Source organism: Leptosomus discolor, chromosome 1 (genome assembly GCF_034619465.1).
Source record: "Leptosomus discolor isolate bLepDis1 chromosome 1, bLepDis1.hap2, whole genome shotgun sequence".
Taxonomy (NCBI): Eukaryota; Metazoa; Chordata; class Aves; order Leptosomiformes; family Leptosomidae; genus Leptosomus; species Leptosomus discolor.
The window spans coordinates 174339165-174364607 of NC_141391.1; the positions used below are offsets into that span (position 1 = coordinate 174339165).

Sequence of the window (25443 nt, forward strand, 5' to 3'; positions counted from 1 at the left end):
TATTAATGATAGCAATTAACTGTGTATTTAAGTACTGCTATGAACAGAAATACTCTGTAAGTATTTGGAAACTATTCTGATCTCATTTGACTTACAACTTTACCACAGCCCTGTACCGAGTTTCTGATGGCTCTATGATGAAGCAGTCTCTTCAGATTTGCCTGTTACTTTGGACTGCCTCAAATAATTAAAAATCCACCTATATCTGCCTATCGGGATCGGATGACAAAGCTCGTTAATTTCTTGCTCATTTGCTTTTGATAAATACAGGCCATCACTTGAATTCAGAAACTGTAGAAATACCCTCCTTGAACCGTGTGGAGTCATTACAATTCTTAATACATTAACATTGTTTGCATATGTGTTCACTAATTCTTGTGAATACTGCTATTGTAATATAATAAACAGGTGCAAATCCAGACACAGGAACCATGTTTGAAGCAAAGATAACATCAAACCCTAATCATTCCTGACTTAATAGCAATATATTACAACTATAATGTGATTACATTCTGGTTTTACTCATTTGTGTCTATTAATTCATGTAACAATAGAGGTCATTATGTGACTGAGAATAAATATGGATTACAGATAAATATATATCCTTACTAATTGTACCTATATTAAGAACCACATCGAAGGAGAAATAATAAACAATTATCCATGTGTCTTTCAAATTTGCAGTTCAATGACTTAGATATAATTGTATGTTGTAATTACAATACATTTAACATGCATTGTGATTCATTAGTTTAGTTACCGTGCTTTAACCTTACAGCTAACCGATTCTCTTTTATGTTCAGACAGTAAGAACAACAATGATAGCCCTATGATAAACAAATGGGCAATTCTCTATACAACATTTTAATTTTTCATTTAACCTCAGAGTGATAATGAAAAATAATTATTGTATATTCTTACAATGGGTTATTTACAGGTTACTTTGCAGGTATTCACGATAACCTGAAATTTCTCTTCATGGACCTTTTTGTCTTCCATCATGTTTGTAATACAACAGAGACAATGATCATTTTAGAGCACATGCTAGTGACAAATGCCATTAGCTGTGACATTTACAATGAATAGTCTCAAAAATTTATTAAAATATGCCGTTTACTTTTACATGTTTTGTCAAGTAACTTGCAGTATAAATTGAAAATGTATTACAGTTAGGTTGAATTAATTATAAACTTTAGTATTTTTGCATGATGCTTTAGACTGGCTTTGGTTGTTATTTGATTGTTAATGCTCATCAATTAGTTTCACAAATATTATTGTAAATATGTACTTAATTTAATTAAACAGTGACCCTATGCTAAGTAATTTGCTCTTCTCACTTTTCATAGCAGAGTTTTAAGGGAAATCATGAGTATATTCCCTATTTTATTCCATCTGATTTAGAATTGTGAAATGTTATCAATAATTCCAGCAGTCTCTCCTACAATGATGTTGCCAAGACAATTGCTATTTGGTACCGTGCATTTCATAATTAGGATTTCCATGGTATTTAGGTGCACAAAAATTAATAACCTTTTATATCAAATCCAATAGCTGTTACTGGAGCATTTGGAGTGCCTTGTCTCAAGACACGAAAGGTCACTGAGGATGACAGTGGTGAAACGGCAAGCACAATCTCCCTCAGGAGTTTCCAGTGAAGTTGAGGTCCTCAAAGCTCTGAAATCTCTGTTTGAGCACCACAAGGCTTTGGATGAAAAGGTACAGTATGGAAAAAAAGCCTACTAAATACAGTCTTTAACTTATTTATCTGTGCCTTATGATGCAGCAGAGCAACAGTGTTGTTTACTTATTGGAATATGTCCTGTACTTCCAGCATTTACACGTGTCCAGGGAAATCTGTAAGAATATGTGACCAATAGCCATAAAGTGCTTGAGGTCACTATATCTGTCTTGTAGACAATAGTACTGACCTTTCAAAATAAGCAAATCTCACCTCTATCAGACATGCTTCTCCTATTTAGCACTAAATAAAGATGACATCGTGGAATTTATTGTCTGTATGATATGCTTTTAAGTTATTGCTGAGAAAATGTAGGTATCTCAAATTTTAAAAACACCCAGAATAAAAAGGCAGAATGAGATGTTTCTACCTACATAAAGGAACTTGCCTATTAAAAATTTTTAGGAGGAAAACCTCCTAAGTTTCAGAGATGGTTTTAGCATTTACTACATAAGCACAGTGTTCCCTCTACAAGTAAGATAACCTAAAATAAGTAGTAGATCCTTCATTATCAGAGGTGATGAAGAGCTTGCAGGATCAAGATAAAAACCACTGATGATAACTGCGTCTAGTCATGCTAATTAGGAGGGTCTTTCCACTGGATTCCTCATGTGTCCTGTTCTGGAAAGACTCTTTCGTGTGAATGAAACTTTGTATAACTGTGAGGTATCACCTTGAGCATTGCTTACATGAATTCAGAAATCCTGTTTATGTCCAGAAACAATATGCTCATAAGATGCATCTGAATTAGCAGTGCCTAAAAACTGTGCATGCAGGGAGCATGTGAGAACCATTGCTTACAAGCGAAGAACCTAGTTCCTTGTAGGGTCTGTCTTGGCTGATTTGCTTGAGCTCATCGCTGTGGCTGAGTTGCCTCTCTGTTTGAGATGGTTGGGTAAGCAGGGGAGACATTGTGCAGCACAGCATCTGAAAACGTTGACTGCACAGTTGAGCTGTGTTGTGTAGAACCAGTTCAATGGTCTCACAGTAATAAATTTAACTTTTTAACATTCAGATGTACACAGAAAGTTGACTATATTTAAGGAACTATTATTAAAAGAAACAGCTTTATGAAAAGGGTAGCTGTAGTTATATAGTAATATTTACTTTTCATTGGTAATAAAGCTGTGAAAAACTGTGGGTTATGAGTCATACTGGTTTAGCTATCAGATACAAAGTTTAATGATTTTAAGGAACTTAACACCAAATCAAAACTAATTTTGTGTTTAGGTCTGTCTCTTTAGTTATATGTTCTATTCAGTTACACGTTGTGAAAGCATATTTAAATAAAATCTAGAAAAGGGAATATAGTGACTTCTAGCCACTGTAAGCAGTTAATTGTAATAACCTTTTGGATGTCATTAAGACTTACAAAATCCTGTATTATTAGAAATATCTTTTGAGGATTGATAGGGTTTATGGTCTGATCTTTGATCTTTTATCCAACACTTTCAACACCGATAAAACTATAGAGTATGGAGTTCTCCTGCTTTTGTATATTTTGAGAAAATGTACAAATATGAGAAATAAAAAGAACTAAACTTTAAGTAGATTCTGACTATTCAGCAGTTATGTACTTCTTACAGATTTTCTTTTGTGAATGTTTTAGTGTTTACATACTATGCAGTTTATTTTACATCCCATTTTGAAAATGATTGTTCAGAATTAGATTGAAGCTAAATATGATATTTTTACCTATGTTATTGATTTTTTTTTTTTTTTAATGTTACAGGTTAAAATCAGTATTCCGTTCATTTAAAAATTTTGGAGTGACACAGGTACACATCTTACATATGCAATGGGTCTCTGTCCCAGTGGTAATAGTAATTATCAGTGTAGAAAAATCAGCCATCTGCAATCATATCAACAGGAGATTTGTTACATTATAAAACAAGTTTAAAAATTTGTTGGCCAAAATTACTTTTTTCTATGTGCTATTCATCTCTGTGTTGAATTTTTTAATTTGATATAATAAATCATATTTTTATTATAAAATATTCCAAGATCAATCAAGGAAACAGTTTAGTGAAATATTTTAAAATAATTTATTATAAATGTAGCACACATTATTTTCAGGTACAAACTCTGTATAAAATTATATGTTTATGTTATAGTGCCTCTCTTTAGAAGGATTGGATCAAGATGTTTTATATATCAAGTAGATATCTGATAATATAAAGCTCTCACATTGTACCACACATTATCAGCATTATTTGGATTTTTATTCAAAAATATTTGAAGTAAAAAAGACAGCATAGACCCTAATGTGCTAAAAAACATTATGGCCTGCAAGTCATCTACTCTACGTTTTCTTTGATGGTAAAATTTTGTAAGTTAGATTTGTTTCAGAAGTAAGATATTAATGCGCCTATGAAAATTCGTTAAAGTTACTCAGAGACTAGTAGAATAATGTAAGTTGGACCTCATAGAGGATATCTGGCCCAACCTCCTTCTCAAGGCAGGGCCAACTGTTTCAAGTTGCTTAGGGTCCATTCTTATCAACTGCTGAATATCTCCAGAGAGAAAACCTATTCTGGTGTTTCACTACCCTCATTGTAATTTTTTCTTCATAATACCTAGCTGGAGTTTCCATTGTTGAGTCTTGCACCTGTTCCCTCGTGTCCTGTCACTACGCATCTTCAAGGAGAAGCTGGCTTTCTGTTCTCCACATCTTATGGTTAGGTAGTTGGAGAGAGCAATAAGGTCTCCCATGAACCTTCCCTTCTTAAGTTTGACTGGACTCAGCTCTCTCACCCTTTTCTCATATGCCATGTGCTCCAGCCCATGACTAACTTAGTGGGCCTTCATTGGAGTCTATCAGTGTCTTTCTTGTACCAGGGAACCCAAAACCAGATGCAGTCTCAAAAGTCCAGAGGGGAATAATAATTTCCCCTCAACCTGCTGACTGAACTGTCATTCCATTCATAGTAATGGGATTCCACGTGGACTTTGTGTGACTGATCATCAACCTCCGAGACTTGCAGTCCAGCCAATTTTCTATGCACTGCATAATCTATGCACTTATCTAATTCGTATCTCACCCATTTCTCTAGGGGTATATGGAAGATCTTGCAGAAAACCTTGGTAAAGACAAAGTAAACACACTCACTGTTCTTCCCTTGTTCATGAAGCCAGTCATCTTATCACACAAGGCTATAAGGCTGGCCAGATGTCATTTGCCTTTTACAAAGTCATACTGGCTCTTCCCAGTCACCGTGTACTCCTTTATGTTCCTGGAAATAGCTTCCACGAAGAATTGCTCCATAGCCTTCCCAGCACTGGCCAGCTTGTACTTCACTGGATCTTCCCAGGAGAATTCCTGCCTTTCATGGTGGACACAACATTTGTGGGTTTTCCACTCATCAGGGATCTCCCCTGACTGCCATTACCTTTCAAAGATGAAAGAGGCCTCACTATGATGAGTTAATCAAGTTTCTCAGCACCCCTGGATGCAACCAATCTACTCGCTTTGAATGACATATGTCTTGTCCTCGTGTATTGTGGGTTATGCTTTGCTCCCACAGACTCTGCTGCTGTGCTCGGGGAGGCCTGAGGGCAGAACTTTGCAGTAAATACTGAGGCAGAAACCCACGATATATGATATACTGATGTCACAGGAAATAAACACTGCGCCATCAGAAAATGAACCCAAAAGCAAAGTAGGTTAATGGATACAGAGTAATGAAAACTGTCAAAAGTGCATTGAAAATATATCATGACCCTTTGCAAATGAATAATGGAAACTTTAATTTTTTCTTCGTAAGAAATGTTGATATTGAAACCAGTAATTTAGCCATTACAGTCTTGAAAAAGCACAACAAGATATTTTCATTAAAATGTTTGCCTTTTAAACTTACAAAAATCTCAAGAAAGTCTTTACATTCTTCCTAAATGCAAATTTTCTTCCACGTTTTCACTTCCTACACTGAAATGTCTTGGAGTGTTGTAACAAGCTCTGCCACAAAACTTGACTGATAATGCAAGGATTGCTATGTACACAGTACAAGAACCACAAAAACATCCTCATTACTATAACAAAATGCAATGAAAAATGCAAAACAGACTGGACGGTGGAAAATAAAACATATTGGTTCGGTGTTCGTATTTCCAGGAAGGCCTGCTTAAGTATAAGGAGAACCGGAAAGATACCTTAACTTATTTCAAAAAGCCTATTGGCTCTCTATATATTACATGAAGTCTGGGCTTTGCCTTTACCTTTTATCCAAAAGATAGACCACCATAGAGAGATATGGCCATGACTGCATTATTCAGAGAAAGCATGACTGTCATTGACAGTTATTTCAGTGTTTGACAGCTCCTTCAGCATCCCTTTGCCCACTGTGGAAGTCATGAGCTTCCCATGCTAGAAAGCCAGTCTTGTTTGGCAGAACCCAATAGGTACAGCCTAGGGTGTAGAATGTAGTAAGAGTGTGGTGTTATTCTTAACCCATTATCCATATGAGATCCTAGCAGTGCCAAACAGTCTTCACAGTCTGTTCTTGCATAGTTGTAGTGTATTTTGTGAGAATTTTCACTTTAGGGAATGGGGATCATGAAAGAGTTAATTTAGTTTAGAAATATTTCCTATTTTATGTAGTAGTAAATTATCTTATTTTTCTCAAAGAAATCTTATTGTGTCTCCTTGGATAAGTGAGTTGTGTCACAGCAAATGAAATAGACGCTGCACTGACTGTATTATTATTATTTAGAAATTTAATTTGACAGAAGATATACATATTTTCAAACATCTTTATGTATCTAATGATACTAAAATTTTTAGGAATCTGTACACACGGAACATGGGCATTTCTGCTACCAATTTTAGATTTTCTTCATGTTCAAAGTTAAATTCAGTGATTTCATTTTTCTAAGGGTTGGGTTAGACTATATGCCACAAACAATGAGCATTGATGAAAAATGGAAAGTTTTAAACCCTAGAGGATAGGACTGGTTACAGCTGGGACTGATGTGAAATTCTGACTTAACATTTCCAATAGCCTTTGCTATTGTGGAAGTCACTTGAAATTTGCAGGTGTATTCACAGGGAGGATAGTCTGTGTGGAAACCTCTTCACTTAATCACCCCTGACTACCTTAATGCTTCAGATCTCAATGCTGCTAAGTAGCTGATACCTTTCATTGTTTTATTTCATGCAATGAAAAGCTGTAGAAATAATGTAAGACAGCACTATGAAATATTTTTTGATATTACATATGCATATGCATGGAATAGTTTATGATACAGCAAACGAAGGTGAGATTTATTAGACATCATTAGAGTTGAACAGAAAATAGAATTTCAGATTAACTTAATGGTTAGGATAGACACTGAGAATACAGCAGGTCAGGAAGTATGTATTCTTTATATGCAATTCAGGAAGAACAAAACCTAGAAAAAAGATTATTTTATTTATACCATTCCATAGCTATAATTGACTTCTCTGAACACGTTTATTTTCCTGCAGAAGTTTTTCCTATTTTGCTTTAAACTTTGGGTTCAACATTGAAAATGTGCATTTGGAAAGAAGAAACTGTTTGAAGCGAACTTCTTCTCCAAACCCATTTTTGTCAATTTTTAAAAAAAGTGTCCAGTTGATCTTCACAGAGGAAGGCAGCTATCTGGTTTATTGTCCTAGCTGAGATTCAAAAAACAGTGGTTCTCTTAAGATTAATTCACAGCAGAAAAGTATACCTAATATTCTTGCAAATAAGAACAACCTATTCATATCAACATTATCACTACCTTTTTATTCATTAACAGGTAGCTAGGAAAGCTTTTATTCAATAGATTGTTCATAAAAGAAAGTGATTTGATTCTAGCATGTGCAAGTGTTTTTTAAAAGCTCTTTGTGGGCTGCAGATCTGGTGAGAATGAAGAAAGAATTTGACAGCAAGGAAAAAAGTGGGAAGCAGTTGCTAGGAGATGGAGAAAGATGGGTGATATTTTGCACCAACAGCAATGCTAACGTGACATTGACTATGTTACATTTCAAGATACTGTGGCTGCATTTAAACACCAGAGGAATATCCAGTCATCTGAGCACATGTTGGATATACCCTCTAACATGCAGAGAGCAACCTTTTTCTGCTGTGTCTATGGCACTGTAATGGGAATCTGTCCTTTAAAAATGCGTATTGTAGCATGTTCTGATAGATCTGATAGATCGTGACATCTGATTAGTCTTATTTTGTGAAATCTTAGTTAGTAAAGCTTTATCTAAGTGTCCAAGAAAATAGAAATACATAGAAGGACATATGAAATTTAAGTAGTATGTTGTTTCTGAAGTGATAAACACAATCTCACCAAGATAACGCTTACTTCTATGAACTATAGCTACTCACTGTCTTTGACTTCTAGAAAAGGGAAACCAATGTAATATGCTAATCATTAATTTGCATTCATCGTATGAAAAAAAACCCAAACAAATTATTAGATAAAAATAGTTGTATTTGTTCCAGCTCCTTTTTGTCTAACAAGATAGCGACCAGGAACGACACTCATACCTGCACGTCTCAGAAGTGAGGACAGTTCTGTTTGTTTTGTTTGCTGTAACATAAATTTGAAGTGGGAATCCAATACAAAATTGTTTGTGATACATTTGTGTTTGGCTTTTCAGAGGCTTTGGCTGTTGCCCTGTATTTAGATTCAAAGGTTATTCGATATGAACTTACACAGTTCAGGAAAACATTAATACAATTACTAATTGGTAAATATTGCTAGAAATAAAATCTTTTTCAAAATGTATCTATACTGTATACATTAGTATGACATTTGTGGACTGTATTCTTTCCTAGAATGTGAACACCCAAACCTTAAATCTTTATTCAGCTTTTGTCTTCTCTCTTGAGTTTATTTTGAAATCAATTGAAGACTGAGAAAGAAATTTAAAGTGAGAAGTAAATTTATAGTTTCTGGGCTGTAAACCAGAGCAGGTTTCTCCTTCAGATCACAGCGCTGCTGTAGCACATTTCCTCTTTTTCACTGATAGAATAAAAGATTTCCTTCAATTTTAACAGACGTTATGTATGTGCTAGAACATGAAGAATTAGTTGCAACTTTTCCACTGTCACCACGGCAAATGTGAATCTGAATTAGTTGTTCACTGGTCAGAAGAAAGGAAAAAAGAAGTCTTCAGTGCCAAGGCAGAGTTGCTTTCAGTTCCTTTAGCAACTTTTATATTCAGAGAACAAATAAGGGCCATCAGACTGCAATTTTGTTCATGTCATTATCAAAAAGGCAGTGCATTAACTGTGTACATAGAAGGGGGGGGAGCCAAGGTAAGGCAAAACAAAGCAAGGCAAGGCAAAGGAAACAGCTTCCAGCTGTTGCTCTGTGTCACACTGGTACTGTTCCATGCTGTTACTGACAATGGACCAAGAATGAAAAAAATTGGATTTGAATACAATAGCTTGATATTCATAATAAAGACATTAATTCTCTACCTATTTTTCTGAAGTGCCATGTAAAAAATATGTCTCCTAAATTTTCTTTGAAACAAATATATATTATTCCCAGGGAGCGTTGCTTTCAGTCTTTAAATTGTCTGTGTAAAACCCACTAGGATTCAGTTCTACGGTGCCACAGTGTGTAAAGGTTGAGGATAATTTTTCTGATTCCAGCTCCTTGTTGAGCTGTGACCTCCTCAGTGACGTGACCTAGTTGGTTTGTAAATTCTAACGCCATTCAAATGGAATGCCGATGTTAGACGTCTTATAACATATTTTTTAAACATGCTTTCTCATTTATAAAACACTTAGGCTTGAACACATGGAGATTCCAGGAAACTCAGTAAAATTTAAAGTAAAATTACAAAGTCATTGCATTTCTTTCCAGCTATTAACAAGTGCCATCTTGTGAATTTTCTTGTCCAACAGCGGTGCTTACAGCCTGCTGAGGAGGCTGAAACCAGAAAGATGACTGTCGTTTTCCCATGTAGTTTTTACATCTAAGCTGAGCTTTCCATTAAGAAATTGTTGTTTGCCAGCTCCCACTGTGGTTAGAGAGATTGAAATCAGGCCTTTTGAAGACAGGACTGCAGCCCTTACTGGTGGGACATGGACTTTAATAGGGGAGAGCTAGTGAAAGGCAGAAATGGTGGTAGGAAGAGAAGCAGGATACAGAAAGTTTTGGGGTGCACAGAGGAATCGGGGGGAACTTCTGGGAAGGCAGAGAGGGTGGTAGGAGGAGAGAGGAAAGATGTGAGTACCAGATAATGAACTCACACGGCCTTGAACTTTTCATCCATCTGAATAGGGATCAAGTCATCAAGTAGCCCTTGGAAGCTGGCAGAAGTGGAGAAATAAGACTGGTTTTCAAGCAGAATATGATTTTAAAAATAGGAAGAAGGAAAGGCAAATGAAGTAAGAAGTACTTTTCCAGCTATTTAAACAATTAAAATTTTTTCAATTACAGCCAGAATAATTGATGCATTATACACTCAGTGTCAAGTACTTTTATGAAGAATAGAATTAGATGAAAATTATGAATAAATTAGAATTAGTTAATATAATGTTTCAAATTAATTTTCACATAGTCACACCTTATAGGAAGTGTCCATTTAAGCTACTACATGCATCTTTGGGAACATTAACAGTTGATTTTTTTCGGTCTTATACTGCTGAAGGAATAGAGGGAAATTAAAAAATCAGAAATTTGACTAAAAAATTGAGGATTCTTTCTGATCTTGAGAACGTCTTAAAATTTCTTATACCTTATCACTCTTCGACTCACTTTTCTTTTCCTCCTTTGAACAAATCACTTGTGATTTTTCTTCTGTTAAGGCTAGCAATATTGTTTAGTGTATACTAAATCTATAGTTACCTGAGACCATTTAAATAATTTATGTGAATACATAAAATATGTTTTTAATTTTTGTTTCTTTTAGTAAAGCTAAAGTATGTAAAGAGGACTAAAATACCTCGAAGTACTGCATAAGCAACTATATATTTGCATTTATTAGAAAAGGTGAATAGTTTTCTTTTTTGGTGTTCATTTCCTGAATATGTATTTGATCTTTAGCTCTAGTTAGTTTTAAAGTTTAGTGAACATGCTATGTTATAGTTTTGCTCAGTAATTTTCATCAACTAAAGCCTAAGCCATTCTCAGGATGTAGTGAGGCTATTTGCAAAATTTCACTTCTATCCATAGTAATGGAAAATAAAAAATGTAAGGAAGGTAAAATTTATTAGACTAAGAGGTATCATTGGAAAAAGTATGAAATCATTACAATAATAAGAATCTTTTCAGGGATTCCTGTATTTGTCATGGATGTGAAAACAATTGTACATACATGAAAATGTACAATGTTCCATTGTACATGAAAGATTGATTTTCGTTTTGCTTTGTTTTCCAGCTACATCTCTTGTTCTAATAGAATATGCTAATTTTCCCTACAAACACTGCCTTAAACATCCTTGGATCATCAGCTGGAACAGCATTGCCAGAGTGTAGCTGGAGCACATATAGAAATATATCCTGAGTTCTGACTGATTAGCCAGATTGTGAAGTCATTTAATGTGAGCCTAATGAAGCTGTGTGGATTAGGAGAGGTGTTGCCATAGGCTTCCTTCATAGTCAGGAGAATCACCTACACCCAGCACTGGAGATCACTTTAGGTCTGATTTGCCTTTGGGAGACTGGTGACTACATTGCCAGCTTAGGTTGTCTGTCACTACATGAGCTGATGCTGAGCCAGAGCACGCAAACAACAGTAAATATGTCTTCAGAGGTATTAAATTACTATTATTTAATAATAAATATATATTAATAATTACAATAGTAATAATAATAATAATAGAGCAGATCACAGACATCCTTAGAACAGGATAGATCATCTGTGAAACTGGCACAAACACAGCAGACTTTTCTGCTTATGAGAGTATATCTTGTTTATGACTTTTAGCAAAACAGACTGCATGATGTAAAAAATCTTTAGCATGTGTGCCTGAAGACAATGCTTCAAGTTATTTTTTCAATGAATTTGTTGCATTCAATTAATATGAACAGATTAATTATCTACCATGGAGTGGACTTGAAACATCTGCAAATGTTCTTTTCCTTAGCCTTTATAAAAGATGCTTGTGAACAACATTTTATTTTTATGCCTATTGTGGTCTTAGAATATTTGCATTTCCTGTGTATTCCATAAAATTGTAGGCAAGCTGTGGAATAGCAGTATGGCATTTAAAGTTTGACACCTATTTTCATGGGTTAAATCTTCCTATAGTTAGGTTTAAATGTTTACTACACAATATGTCTCATGAAAGGATGCAACACACATGCCTGCAAATGGACTGGCAGGGCATACAGTAGTGCATATGGCAGATTATATAATCTTTAAAGACTGATAGAAATTACGTTACTGCACATATTTTGATTTTTCTTCTAGGTAAGGGAACGACTGAGGGTTTCTTTAGAAAGAGTCTCTGCACTGGAAGAAGAACTAGCTGCTGCTAACCAGGAGGTAACATAAAACACTTTCTCCCCTTTTGAGGTTCAATTTCTCTAATACTCTGTCCCATGTGTTCCCTGTCACTTTTCTTAAAACTGTCAGGAAAAAAAAAAAAAAAAAAAAATTACATTCTGAGTAAGCTGCTCAGTGAGGCTTGTTTAAAGTGGTTGTAAGATTAATACAACCTTCTGTTTACTGATTTATTCCCTTCTTCCCTTGTGAGCAAGCAAAAATCCAAGAGCTAGTGACAGATTCATGAAAAAGGAGTGAACCAACAAATGTCAGATACTATAAATAATTTATTAACCTGAATTTCCATTTTACTATAAAATTAAGTAAAACACACACATACATATACGCATTATATAAATGTTAACATAGATGCAGGAAGGATTATGGATGACCTTGAAATTTAGGTTTGTCTCTCCCCTTTTAATTGCAGTGTATCATGGTGAACTGTGGTGCCATATAACTATTGTGAACTTGGACAAGAGATTCTTTTCCTGTACACTAGTTTGCAGACTGTGGTCTATTGTTTGAAAGGGTGAAAAGCAACACATAATTGTATTGCACACGCAACTGTACACATGTATATAGAAAGGAATTCTGCACCCCAGAGAGATGATTCTGAGGCCAGAAAATATAAATAATGGAGTCTGCTGATGGCCTTACCATTCCCATCATGTTCAGCATCTCCACCTGACATGTGCTTCTCACACTGTTAAAAGTAAGTCAGACAAGCAATACAGTTGGATTAAAGCTATTTTGGTTTATGTTCATTTACTGGTGTCATTTTACTTAGGCTTAAGACAGAAACTGAAAACAGCCACAGACAAACTTAAAGTATTACCAAATAATTCTGCAAAAATGCAATACCTATAATGCAAAATAATGTGTGATAGTGTAAAATAGAAACTCCTAAAGTATTTTTTTTCCAAAATTAAGCTAGAAAAGTTACTGTCTTTAACTAACTTCTTAAAAATGGGACCTGCAATCAAGATATTAGAATTCCCTTTTTATAAAGTATGAACTAGTTGAATCATCTGTTTCTTCTCTGAAGCAACTGCACTTTATTTGTACAAAAATAAAATCCCTTTTTTATTCTTCTGTTTCATAATGCCCAGAATACATGGGTTCAAATAATTTATTTACACTATGTTGCATAATCTGTTATTTGTCTTAGAGTTTATTAAATAGAAAGCAGTCCTTTTGATCAGTCAAGCCAACTGAGGTGCATCACACTCCTCTAATCCCTCCCATTCATCATCCAATTAAATCTAAGTTCACTTCACTGGGCATGCAGCCAGGTCTTTAGAGCAGTGACTTGTTATCTGGAGTTTTAAAAAAATTAGTGAAACTTGCTTTGACAGCAAGTAGTGAAAAGATACACAGTGAAATTAAATTGAAATAGGACTTTCTTAGCCTTCCTTGCCCCAAATCCTTAGAAATGTACAAACTTTGTGTCTACATAATACTAACAACATTTAGAAGGACATTTAATCAGCCAAGCATAACATGACCGTTAACACGATCTGAATACTGTTATTCCAGCTGAAAAATGGAAATTCAATTAAATAATAATGAAAAAAGAGCTAGATGGGAAGAGATGTGGAAGAGAATGAGTGGATTATTTCGAACAGTTAATGCATTTGAAGACTTCAGATAATGTTCACACAGTTAGTTATTTAAACAAGACAAAATTAATTAGAAAACTGCAATATAGAAGTCTGGTTTTATACTAGATTCCACAGTGAATAAACAGGAAGTAAAGGGCTTTAAAAAATATCGTACTATATATGAAAATAAATGGGCCAAGTTTCAAAGGGAATTGAATGTATGTTTTTCAGTAATTTCTGTATTTCTGTCACTCAGTGTCTGTTCTCCCAAGAGAATTAATATTTTCTTTCATATCCATTTTCTTATACTGATTCTGAGAGTGTACTACATATTCAGGACTATATCTAAACATGAAATGATGACAGTGAATTGGTCCCCTGATTAAGTGAGTATATGATTACATGTATAACAAGTATCAGGTTCAGGGATAAAAAATAATACAAATGTGTGTGTTAAGATAGCACCTTTCTCTGAAAGCTTATGGCTGTGGCTCTGACACAAAGCAACAATGAGAAACTGCAGAAACTCATGAGTGCTTATGGGAAATATCCTTATATAAAAAAGAAAAATTGAGAGAGATATACTAAGCTTTCCATCATTAGATGGTAGTTAAGCTCTCATTTAACAGTCTTTGTAGCATATTACATATATACCAAAGGGAGTGAAAACATGTGTAACTGGCAAAGCTGATTTCAGCTCTAGTTGCCAACACCATCTTGCAAAGCACTTCAGATTTGATAGGGAATAGTGACACACATTGACTTTAAACTGCAGGGGCAATTGAGACGGACACTTGGACCCACTGGGGGAACTTAGCTTATGTAGCTAATACTTACATGTAAACACAGAAGGGTAGTAGAGAAGGGTTTTGGTCTGCAGTTCCAACAGTGTCTATTGATATGTCATAAGTCATTGTCATTGGTTCAGCTGAACTTTTCAGAAACAAGGATGTCCACCAAATGGTTCATTGCTGTTTTGATTCTGTGAAGGCAATAGTTTCTATAAAAAATGAATGTCATTTATCTCCTTTTCACATAAATGCAACACATATATTATTTTTATTTTATGTAATATTTTTAATATGCTAACAATTTCTAATGTTTTAAAAAAGTCAGTTCTCTCTATAAATTACAATATAAATTAGACATCAAGCTATCAAGGGAATCCTTATGTTTACTACAGGTTTAACAACTTTATAGGGGTAGAATTAACCAAATTAATTACATTAACTGTTCTATTGAATATGAAGTCTTGGTTTTAAAGTGTGTCAAGCTGGAGGATACTTACAGTGTATCAGCTCCTTACTAAAACATATTTCCAAATACTGAGCATTATATGGTAAATTACAGAGCACAGGATTCAGCTCAGAATTAGGACTGTTGAATTCCAATGTCTACGTGTAAGCCGGTATCTAAAGTTTGACTGTAGTCTGTGGAGCTCTAGTAAATCCAGCCTGCCAGCTAACCTGGCCTTTAGTCTGCCAGGGCTGCCAGATACAATCCAAAATTGACATGAGAGCTGTGTCTGTCGGGAGCTAGAGGTGGGAAAGGAATACCTCTTGCCACTGCAGTGACACCAAATGCCTATGTTAGGTAACTGACTCTCACAACAAGCTCATATGCAGACACCTAATGCACAGACAGCTAAATTTAGGTCTCTTACCCCTTACAAACAGCAGAAGCTCTCTGAGTCAGGCAGTGGACCTGACTAGATATGGGGGCGATACAAAATGGGCCTGTATTATGTTTAAAGAGTGGATTGAAAATTCTTTAAATATATGTTTTACGAGGGGAAAAAGTTATTTGACTATATATTTTACTTTGCCACAGCATTAGTGGCAGTAGAAGGGACCTTTAAACATAGCAGCAATCTGAATTGCTGTTAGTGAGTTTTCATGCAGACTGGGGCAAGCTAACTGTCTACAGTAATTAAATTCCATAGTCATCCTTATAATATTTTCTTTTTGTCGGCAGTTATCACACAATGTACCCAAAATTATCACTTTTTTTTTCTTTTATGCTCACGCTGGAAGCCATTATTTGTTCACGACTGGTAGACATCCTATTCATTTTGTCTGTTGTAGCTCAGATGAAGAGTAGATATTGTTAACAATTTTCTGAAAAATTTACCTCCTGCTTTTAGTTAAAATTACTGTAAAACATAGCTACATTTGCTTACCCCTCAGGTGGTTCTAAAATGATGCTGGTTTTCATCTGGTGCTACATAACCCGTGGTCTTGCCGAACAGTTTTGTTGTTGAAGGTTAAAATTTGCAGTTAGCAATTAGGCAAGCTGCAAGTGGTGCATCCAATACTAAAGCTTAGTGGTACAATAGTGTCTGTCTATGAAGATTTTGAAGGCAAATGTGATGTTTTTCAGTGAGTAGATGAACATTTTCAAATTCCAACAAGGTTCTGCTAAACGACTTCCTTTTTACACACTAATTTGAGAAGAATGAGTCTCATTTGCAAGGAAAGTGGAATGTGAATTTTCCTTCCCATTTTTGTCATTTATCATCTTCATGCAAATTAACTTGAATATTGAAATTACTGACAAGATAACCACTTTTGTTCCACAGCTTTTGAGATCTGCTTATTAGCAATACGAGTGTGAGTCTTTGTTAAAAGTCTGCTAAATTACAGCACGTGAAAACAACACACTAAGATATTTGATTGGCACTATATATCACCAGGAACTCAAGCTTTAGTGGCTTCCACAGGGCAAGGATACAAAGATTGTAAACCACAGCCCATAGTGATGCTCTTAAATCCATTTCTGCTGCAATATGCAGTGTTAAATGACAACTGTTGCAATTTCCATTAACAGATTTCACTCTTTCCTAGAAATCTCAACAAATAGTATTCAAAAAAATGACCTTTAGAGCTTTTTCTCAAGGCTTGTATGTAAAATTAAGCTTTATACATTGTTAATACTATACTGGGAAAAAGTAATTTTAATGGCTGTGCTTACTTTAAACATGAATTTTCTCCTGCCTGTCTCAAACATTTATCAAGCCCTTGTAAAATCTTCCTGTGTTAATATGCTGGCTTTTCCATCTTACCTCATTAGTAGAAAATGTGGTGTGGAAAATACAGCTTTAATTACATTTATTATCTCAAAGATATACTTTAGGAACCCAGAAAACACTGGGACTGTGTAGAATATGGAATTAGAGAAATTACTGCTTTGAGTTTATATATCACTGTACTAGCATATTCTTTTCTTCAGCATTTATTGGAAATGCCAATGCTGTTTGCAAATCCAAACAACATTATGTTTCTTCTGTCAATTGACACATAGTTTAAATTTAAAACACTCAGGCTTTCTTTTAAAACCTCATTGTTACAATTTCTACTTGTTTCTGCAGAATTTTACTCAACTTTGAGGCTAAATTTAACTCCTGGAGCTATCAGAGTGCTTGCAACAGTTTTGGACCATAGATCTCTGCTTCATATAACTCTGTGCATTCTCCTATATGGGTGGCAGGTGTCTTCCTGGCAGTGAGTTAGTTTATTCATTAGGGTGCCTTAACACTGTTTTTTATAGCATTCATGAAAGCATTTGTAAATTATTTACATCACTGAAAGGAAAGGATGATTTGTGATTTATGATTCTTTGAATTCTGTACGAGAAACACCGGAAAATGTGGCCGCTTACTCACCAAAGAACTTGCAAGTACCATGTTAATTGCCTAATTTTTTGTATGCAGGGCAAGTGAAGAAACCAGTAAAAAATGCAGATACTTTTTACATTTAGGGTCAGTTTTGACTCTGATCATTAGGGATGCTGCAGACATGATTGTAGTATCATTACTGCTAATGAAATATTCTGTAATATTTGATATATATATATTTTAAAGTAAAACCTCAGCTAACTATGGTATCTTCTTTTTACCCATGGTTGCATGTGGAAACATATTTTTATCCCCAGCTGTTTCAGGTCCTATTAGCTTAAGGCACTTTTTGTTACAGGAGTTTCATGGTGGCCTTAGCCTTTGTATGTAAATACAACACAAAGTGATTTTTGGAGTAGAAATGATGTTAAAGTAGTAGTTTTCTGAGAAAAATAGCATATGCGTTTCTTGAACACATAATATAAGCAGAATTTCATCAATCCAAAATTCAGAAATTATGGATATCAAATCTCTGAATGAAACTGGGTGAATTTCAGTGACTTTTTTTTCTGAAGAAGGCAACGTCGATGGCTTGTACGTATTTCTGGTAACTTTAAGTGTACTTCTTTTGCGGAAAAATCTGAAACAGCTTTCATCTATAGTACCTCATTTAATCATGTTTTCTTGGAATGGTGTAACTGAAAGTTACTGATTTGTAAACTTTCTCCTCCGTATTAATTTTTATTACTTTTTTTTAAGCTATAAATTTACACAGGTCTATCTCTGGAGAGACCTTCTTTGTGGTCTGAACTTTAATTGTCTGTGTAATTGTGCCAAATTATATATTTTCTGCAAATTTGCACATAATTAAAAATATCTTGATTTGAAATGTAGTCTTTATGTGCTATATGTAATTGCTTTTCATTCTGCCTTTAGCCTTAGCCATCTAGTTAAATGTTAACTCTGCAAAAAGTTACTGTTGCCTTTAGGTTTTAAGTGCAGTAATGAAGGAAAACAAATTTTTTTATGTGTGGATGTTTCTCATACTCCATGTTCCAGAGCATTAATTTCTGTCTCTACACATTTGAATTCAGATGTGAGGCATGGCAGCTGGAGAGATTGAAAATTACTACGGCAGCACTACATCCTTCATTGCCTTAATTTTTTTACAAAGTCAAAAAGAAATAAGCACAAGAAATAGTTAAGTTGCTATATCTATTTCATTTTGTGTCCTCAACTAATTCCGATCTAAATTCTCAGAGGAGATAAACACTAAAATTCTATGTGGATATTGAGGGCAGCAGGGCTTTGCACTGCCATCAAAAGCATTTTTCACTAAAATCAAGGCAGAATAGGTCTAAAGTTCAATGCATTTTTCAGATATTAATTTTTGTTGACATATTTGAGATGAACAGCACTATTCCACTTGCAAAAGCGGTTTCTCAGTATAATTTCCATAAATTTCTACCACAGAGAAAAATTCTCCAAAAAGAACATATATTTTCTACAGTGACAGCAGATAATGATTTTGCGCGTTTTAGTATTGTTATACAAAAATCTTGATAAAAAATGCTCATAGCTTTAATTTCCCTTTTTACAACTTTCCTTAGTGACTTAGGGCTGTTTGTGTGTTGGCCACAGTGTACTGTTGACAACCCAGTAATATATGTTAAATGAGTTCAGCAGCTTTGGTCTTCACTGAAATGATTTTACAGAGGAGAATTGTGTGGCTGCCCACATGTCTTAGGGTATTTTCAAAAGACATCCTGAAATGCCATGTTCTCTTACCCCTGCATTTAGCCTGTGGCCACCTGTAATAACTCCTAAAATACCGATGTTCAATTTTTGCATTGCCTTTCCATCTAATTGAGTGCCTCCTATGTATTTTTTAGACTAAACCAATTTATAAGACTGTGATTAACAGAAAGGATGCGTGGTCTGTGCTCATGTGTTTGTGGAGAGCTGAAGGAAGAGGCTTTTTATTCCTTCATTAATCTAGTGTGATTAATAGTTCTAATAAAATCTTTGATATCGAGTGCTTGGTAACTTGTATATATTACTCTCCTTTCAATATCATGTCATAAAGACAATTGTTAATTTCTATTTTTATTTTCCAAATATTCTAAGATCCCAAATATGAATGGATTAAGGTGTTACACGATCTTACCACTGTTAAGGAAGAAGTCAGATTCTTCCACCGAAATGATAGATTCAGGCTACTAAGCATCTCTACTGCAATTCTGATGTTTTTCTTAGAACATTGTGTCATGGCTAATACTTCTTTGTTTTATTTACTTGTGAATTTTTTAAATGGGATTTGTTATATGAAGATTTGTGAGTAGAGTGATTCCCAATGTCACAGATTTATCATTGAAAAGTAGAGTTTAATTTTACTCCGATTATTCACAAAACAGTCTGAGATCTATCACACCTCTCAATTTTCTGCTATGGCACATCCGTATGTATCAATAAGCATGCATGCATTACTCTTAAACTGCTATAAGCTGTTAATTGCACTTTCTGAAGAAAAGACAAAATAAGTTTTGAAAGACAATGCTTAAAGAAACATAGCAAAAGGTAAAAAAGCTATGTAAAACTGTGATTTTCTAATTCCTCTTTCTTTACCGTTCCCCCAAACCTGCTGTGCAGCTATGAAACGATTGTTTAAATATACATTAAAAGAGCAGACATCTAGGTGTTTGAAATATATTTTGCAAATCTCTTCAAATCTACATTTTTTTGTCTGACAAACATTTGACTTAATGAAACCTTGGTCCCCCATGGTTAGAAACATGGATGGTTTAATGCTTTGGTTTTATCTCTGAATAAATGATGACTGGAGATTAAAAATTCCCTGTTTCCTGTAAACCTTCCATCACAAGCTCTCCATAAAATTAGCATCTTCATCAAAATGAGCATAAACCTAATCCAGTAGTTTCTTTTGTGTGTATGTGTTATAAAAAACATTTCTAGGATGCTTATTCTGAAAAGATAGTAGGTGCTACTACTCTAACATGAAATTATAATCTTCTTCTGGTGCACTTTCTGGCAAACATAAGCATGTACTAAATCCATTACTGTGTAACTTTAATGTGAACTTTTCCTCCAAGGATTTGTGGAGATCCTCTTCCTACCCTGTTGCTTTGACTACATCTTCCATCTGCCAAACCTGCAGAATTTCTTCATATTCATTTTTTCTGAAAGCAGAGAGAGGTTTAGCTTTGCTTTTACAATGTCACACTGACCTAAATGTTTTCAGTGATGTTGCTTATTTCAGTCCTAGCCACATGAGTTCTCCTACACTCCAGTTTCCCCTCTCAGCTTTACACTGTTTTCTTACCTGTTGCTTCACATTAGAAAAGCGTTAGAAAAGTTTTGAATTACACTTCTTTATATCACTCCTTAAATATAATTCCTTTCAGCTTCACTACTGATTATTGTTAAGCAAGTGATGACAAATTTTGAGTCTTTCACATCTTTTCTTTTTTCCAACTCTTTGGTACAAATAATTAAAGTAACTAGGAAATCTATGACAAATATTCATACTATACTTTTATTGTAATGTTATATCCTCAGTTTTATAACATCTGTGGCGTGAGTCTTCAGACTTTGCCGTCAGACTGAAACTGTATTTGTATTTGCATTAAAAAACGTGGCCTAATCTTAATTACAATTTAGAGTACTGCAGCAATATAAATATTTATTGGTATATAAATATATATTTATTATACTACATTTAGTAGTAATATATTCCATCTTCACATTTATACTAGAGTGCTTTTATTGCCCTTTTTTACTGTGATTATTATTACATTACTACTCTCCCAACAGAGCTCCAATAAAGGACTAGGACTCCATTTTGTTGTAAAAAAAATATTAAAACATGGGTCCTGCTCCATATAGTATTTGTAATGTCTATTTGCCTTGTAGTGTCCGTTGCTCATACAGCTGTGGAACGGACAGCATTACTGTAAAGCCAAGGTGCAATATATGTGGCAGTCATCACTTACCCTTTTTACTATCACCAGAGCTCTGCAAATATCACTTAGAGGACTCAGGCTAATCTGGTCCTTTTTGAGTATTCTTGCTCCTAAAAGCGTCGAGGTTATTTTAACTGGGGTGACTGATTAACTGTTTCTACAGCAGAAAAAGTAGGATGCAATTCATGGGTGTCAGGATCAACTTGATAATATCGATAGATGAACTTGGGTAAATTGCATAACTAGATTTTTGACAGCTGATGGCTGTAGTGACATCTACTCAGGTGCACAGTCAGCCTCACAATTGTTGTCCTGGTACATTGCATAAATCCTGGTACACTGCATGAGTCCTAGCATGCTCACCATATCGTAACTCCATGATTGGGAGTTAAATACTGAGTACATGCCCTCACCCCAGCTCCATGTCTGTTTTTTTAATGGAAGAGAGGCTGGAGCTGCAGGCAAGGAGGGAATGACAGTGCATTCCATGAGTTCCCGAGTCTAATTAACTGTAGGACATAGTGTTCAGGGCTCACTACGTAACACAACTGCTCTGCAATTGATCAGCATGTATGGAAGTTGCCATATTCTGGATCTCATGAGGCTGAGTTATTGGAGTTATTTTGGGGGTCAGTACAATGTTTTATATTCATCAGTAAGTAGGGACCACGGAGTATGCCTGACAATTCTGCACAACATCCAGCACATATATCAATATATGACACAGAGCCGTGAAGCTAAAGAACAGGTCTCAGAGTGATAAATGAATCTTCTGGTATTTTCTGTACTTTATTGCAGAGAATTACAGAATAGGAAAGCTCTTAGTTTCTAGCACAGGTTTCTTGGATTTCTCATTTACCACATACTCCTTACCCAAAGTAGAAAGAAGGGAGAGGGAGGAGATGGGATGACAGCCAAGGAAATACAAGCTGAGAGAACACAGGGATGGCAGGACACAGATGTATGGCTGAGGATATTTCGCAATTGTTTGCCTACACACCTGAAAACTCCAGGAGATTAATGAAACTGGAAAGTTATTTGTGTATGGTTATTTTCGGGATGATTTGTAGTCAGCATAAGATTAGACGCTGGGATTATTTCAGATTGGATTTAACATCATGTATTTGGCAGCCTGTTTAGGGGGCTTACAAATCAATGGAATACAACTCACTAGCCCTGGTTTCATAAGGTTATGTTAGCAAATTCCTTATTTTAAACACACCAACTTGCTAAAGTAAAGATCATAGCATATGTTTAAAGGCATGCTTAGCTGATTTGCATTGCAGAGCTCACTGTTACTTGTACAAAGGGTATCAGTGAAAATTTTAACATTTAATGTTTAATTTGCACACAGTATGCACAGAGTGCCTCTCATGAGACATCAGAAAGAATACATCACTTATCTTTGATCTGTTATTTTAGGATTCATGAACCTTAAGATGGATGCTGTTTTATCCTGCACTGGAGGTATAAATTCAAGTTTAAGAACGTGGTTGATTATCTTTCTGTCTGTATCAGCTTCAGGGTCATTTGACATTTGTCCAATGAGATGTTCTTGCAGATGAAGATAAAGAATCTACAAGACTGATTCTTGCAGTAAAATTATCTTTAACAATGTTCCTGCACGTTCATCTTGATGAAAATGCAAAACACATACCCATTATCCTTTGCTTTTAATCTGATGGAACAATACATTGTTTTAACTTTTGTTTAATGAGCTTCTTTGGAATGATTACAGAATTTTGTGTATATTTGTTAAATATTACATGATTTATTAAGAACATTTACATCTACTAACTCTCAAACCAGTTTTTGAGTAGTATAAGAAGGTCACAGTATTATGTTTTATGCCTATTACTCCTCATAATCAATTTATCAATGTATGAATAGGTCTTACATGCTACATTAGAATAAAAGATTTAAATTAATGACATCGGTCAGTAAATAAAATCAACTTTAAGCTTCAACAGGTTCATATTTATTAATCAACATTCCCATTAATATATGAACCAGAAAATATATCATTTGTGTTTTCATATTAGATCACCTCAACACAACAGTGCACTTGCAGCTCTAAGTATTCTGCAAACTCATGACATACTTAACTAGCAAGACGGTAAAAACTAATATCTATGAGCAGTATCAGCAAAAATGTGAATCAAGAATAATATGTCACTCAGGGGTCTGTATAGGCCCTCCATTGTCAATAGGCAGAGCAAGGTCCACAAGCATGACAAATCAATTCCACACTTGTTACTGATAGACTACAAAGAAAATTATTTCCATTTTGCTACTGGTCTGCTAACACTGATAAAACAGCTTAATGATGAAATATTTCTGAGATAAATGGGAAGAGAGGCTGTGCTGGGAATATGCAAAGGATAGGTGTATCTTCATAAATGCTTACCTAAGTAGTATCAGGAGATTTTTAAAATCAGGATTTTTTTTAATTTTAGTGCAAACAAGTTCCCATGATATGTCTATAATAGAAATAAATATAAAACAAATTTTACTTGTGATCCAAAAATGTAAAAAATATTTTGGGTTTGATGGGGCAAAATTAGATACTTGTAACACTTTGGGATCTTGATAGATTGGAAAATGTCATCATTTATAGGTGGAATTACTCCAAGAGGAGCTGTAGAGGGCTTGCTTTCTTGGTGGAGTCCATAAGAAATGGTCCAGTTTGCTTGACATGGCATCTGGCAAGTGTAGTTTAGATATTTTAATTTTGTAGAATTCTTAGTTAAAAAAAAAAAAAGAAAAAAAAGAAAAAAAAAGAGACCATGTGTGTTTCTTTGCATTAGAAATGTTCCTTCGCATTAGAAAATGGCTATCATGGTACATTATTTTCTGGAGTACCCCTAGAATAAAAACATTATTTTAGATGTTCCATTTATGAAGAATGTGTAAAAATTGTACGAGAGGACCATAACCTTGAATTTCACTGGAGAAATCTGTGAGGAAAAAAAATTACTCCCAGTGAGAATGTCACTGAAAAGCATTAAGATCTTGATTAAAATTGAATGGGCACATTCAGTTTAATATTTGAAATACAGACTTTAATACACTCTACTGTGCTTTGATTTCAATAGACTGGAAGTCAGATTTAAGTTGGGATTTCTTCAGTTTGTGCATGCAGATCAGGGCTTTGATACTCTTTAATTGCAGTTCTGGGGTAAGGTTAATTTCCCTTCTGGATTTTTACTTATATCCTATCTCTCTGTTGTATTTTCATGTTTGGTACAATCAGTAACACAGATGGTGATTTTAATACAGATACACCATATAGGAAAATCTAATAAAACTGACTACACATGCAGAGCAGTGGTGTTTTCATAACAGATGTGTCCAGTCAAAATATATCTAAACAATCTCAAAGTATCTAGGTGACAATATGCAGACAAAGAATACAAAATTTAATTTGGGGAAGACTGATTTTACTCAAGGGGAAAATATATTAATGTAATCAGAAGAGGAAAATGGATTTGCAGTGCAAATAGCTAAATACTACCTTTTAACTTGAGCAGGATTTTTGGAACTAAATTATATACCTTAAGCATAGCTGGTTTCAATTAAATGTATGTACTAAGGGCAACTACATCAAGCCCTAGAGTCACATTATTTTATTTATAGTCAATGTTCTGGATATAAAACTATGTTTGTATGTATAAAAAAATATATCCATATGATTATATACACAGGGTGTATATAGTTATATAAAGTATCTGTGGATATGTTATCATATATATATGCACATACTACATATCTATTTCAATAACTCATATGTTGTTGAAAACAATGAAGGTCATAACATTTCTGTCAAAGCCATCTTCAGCTCTGACCAACTGAAAATCAGACCCTCTACCACCAACAAACTCCAGGGCTCTTGTGTCCTGGTTTGACTACATTGCTATTCTTTCATTATTACTCTTATAAAGACACTAGTAATTTTGCTACTAATTTGTTGAACTTGGTTAGAAAAAAAAAACACAAGAGAAATTAGTCAGCAGGTGTCAAATACACGATATAATGCAACCATGTAA

General features: G+C 34.7%; 1 protein-coding gene across 4 annotated transcripts in view; it reads left to right on the forward strand.

Moving 5' to 3' along the window:
• PPFIA2 (PPFI scaffold protein A2) overlaps window positions 1-25443 on the forward strand; it is a 333193-nt gene that overhangs the window by 210114 nt on the left and 97636 nt on the right. For 3 of the 4 annotated variants that reach the window (XM_086471357.1, XM_086471363.1, XM_086471371.1), the window contains 2 exons: window positions 1552-1716; window positions 12126-12200. In XM_086471357.1, coding sequence (XP_086327483.1) covers window positions 1552-1716; window positions 12126-12200 — 240 coding nt within the window. The remainder of the gene's footprint in view (window positions 1-1551; window positions 1717-12125; window positions 12201-25443) is intronic. The other variant, XM_086471379.1, reaches the window with a different exon arrangement.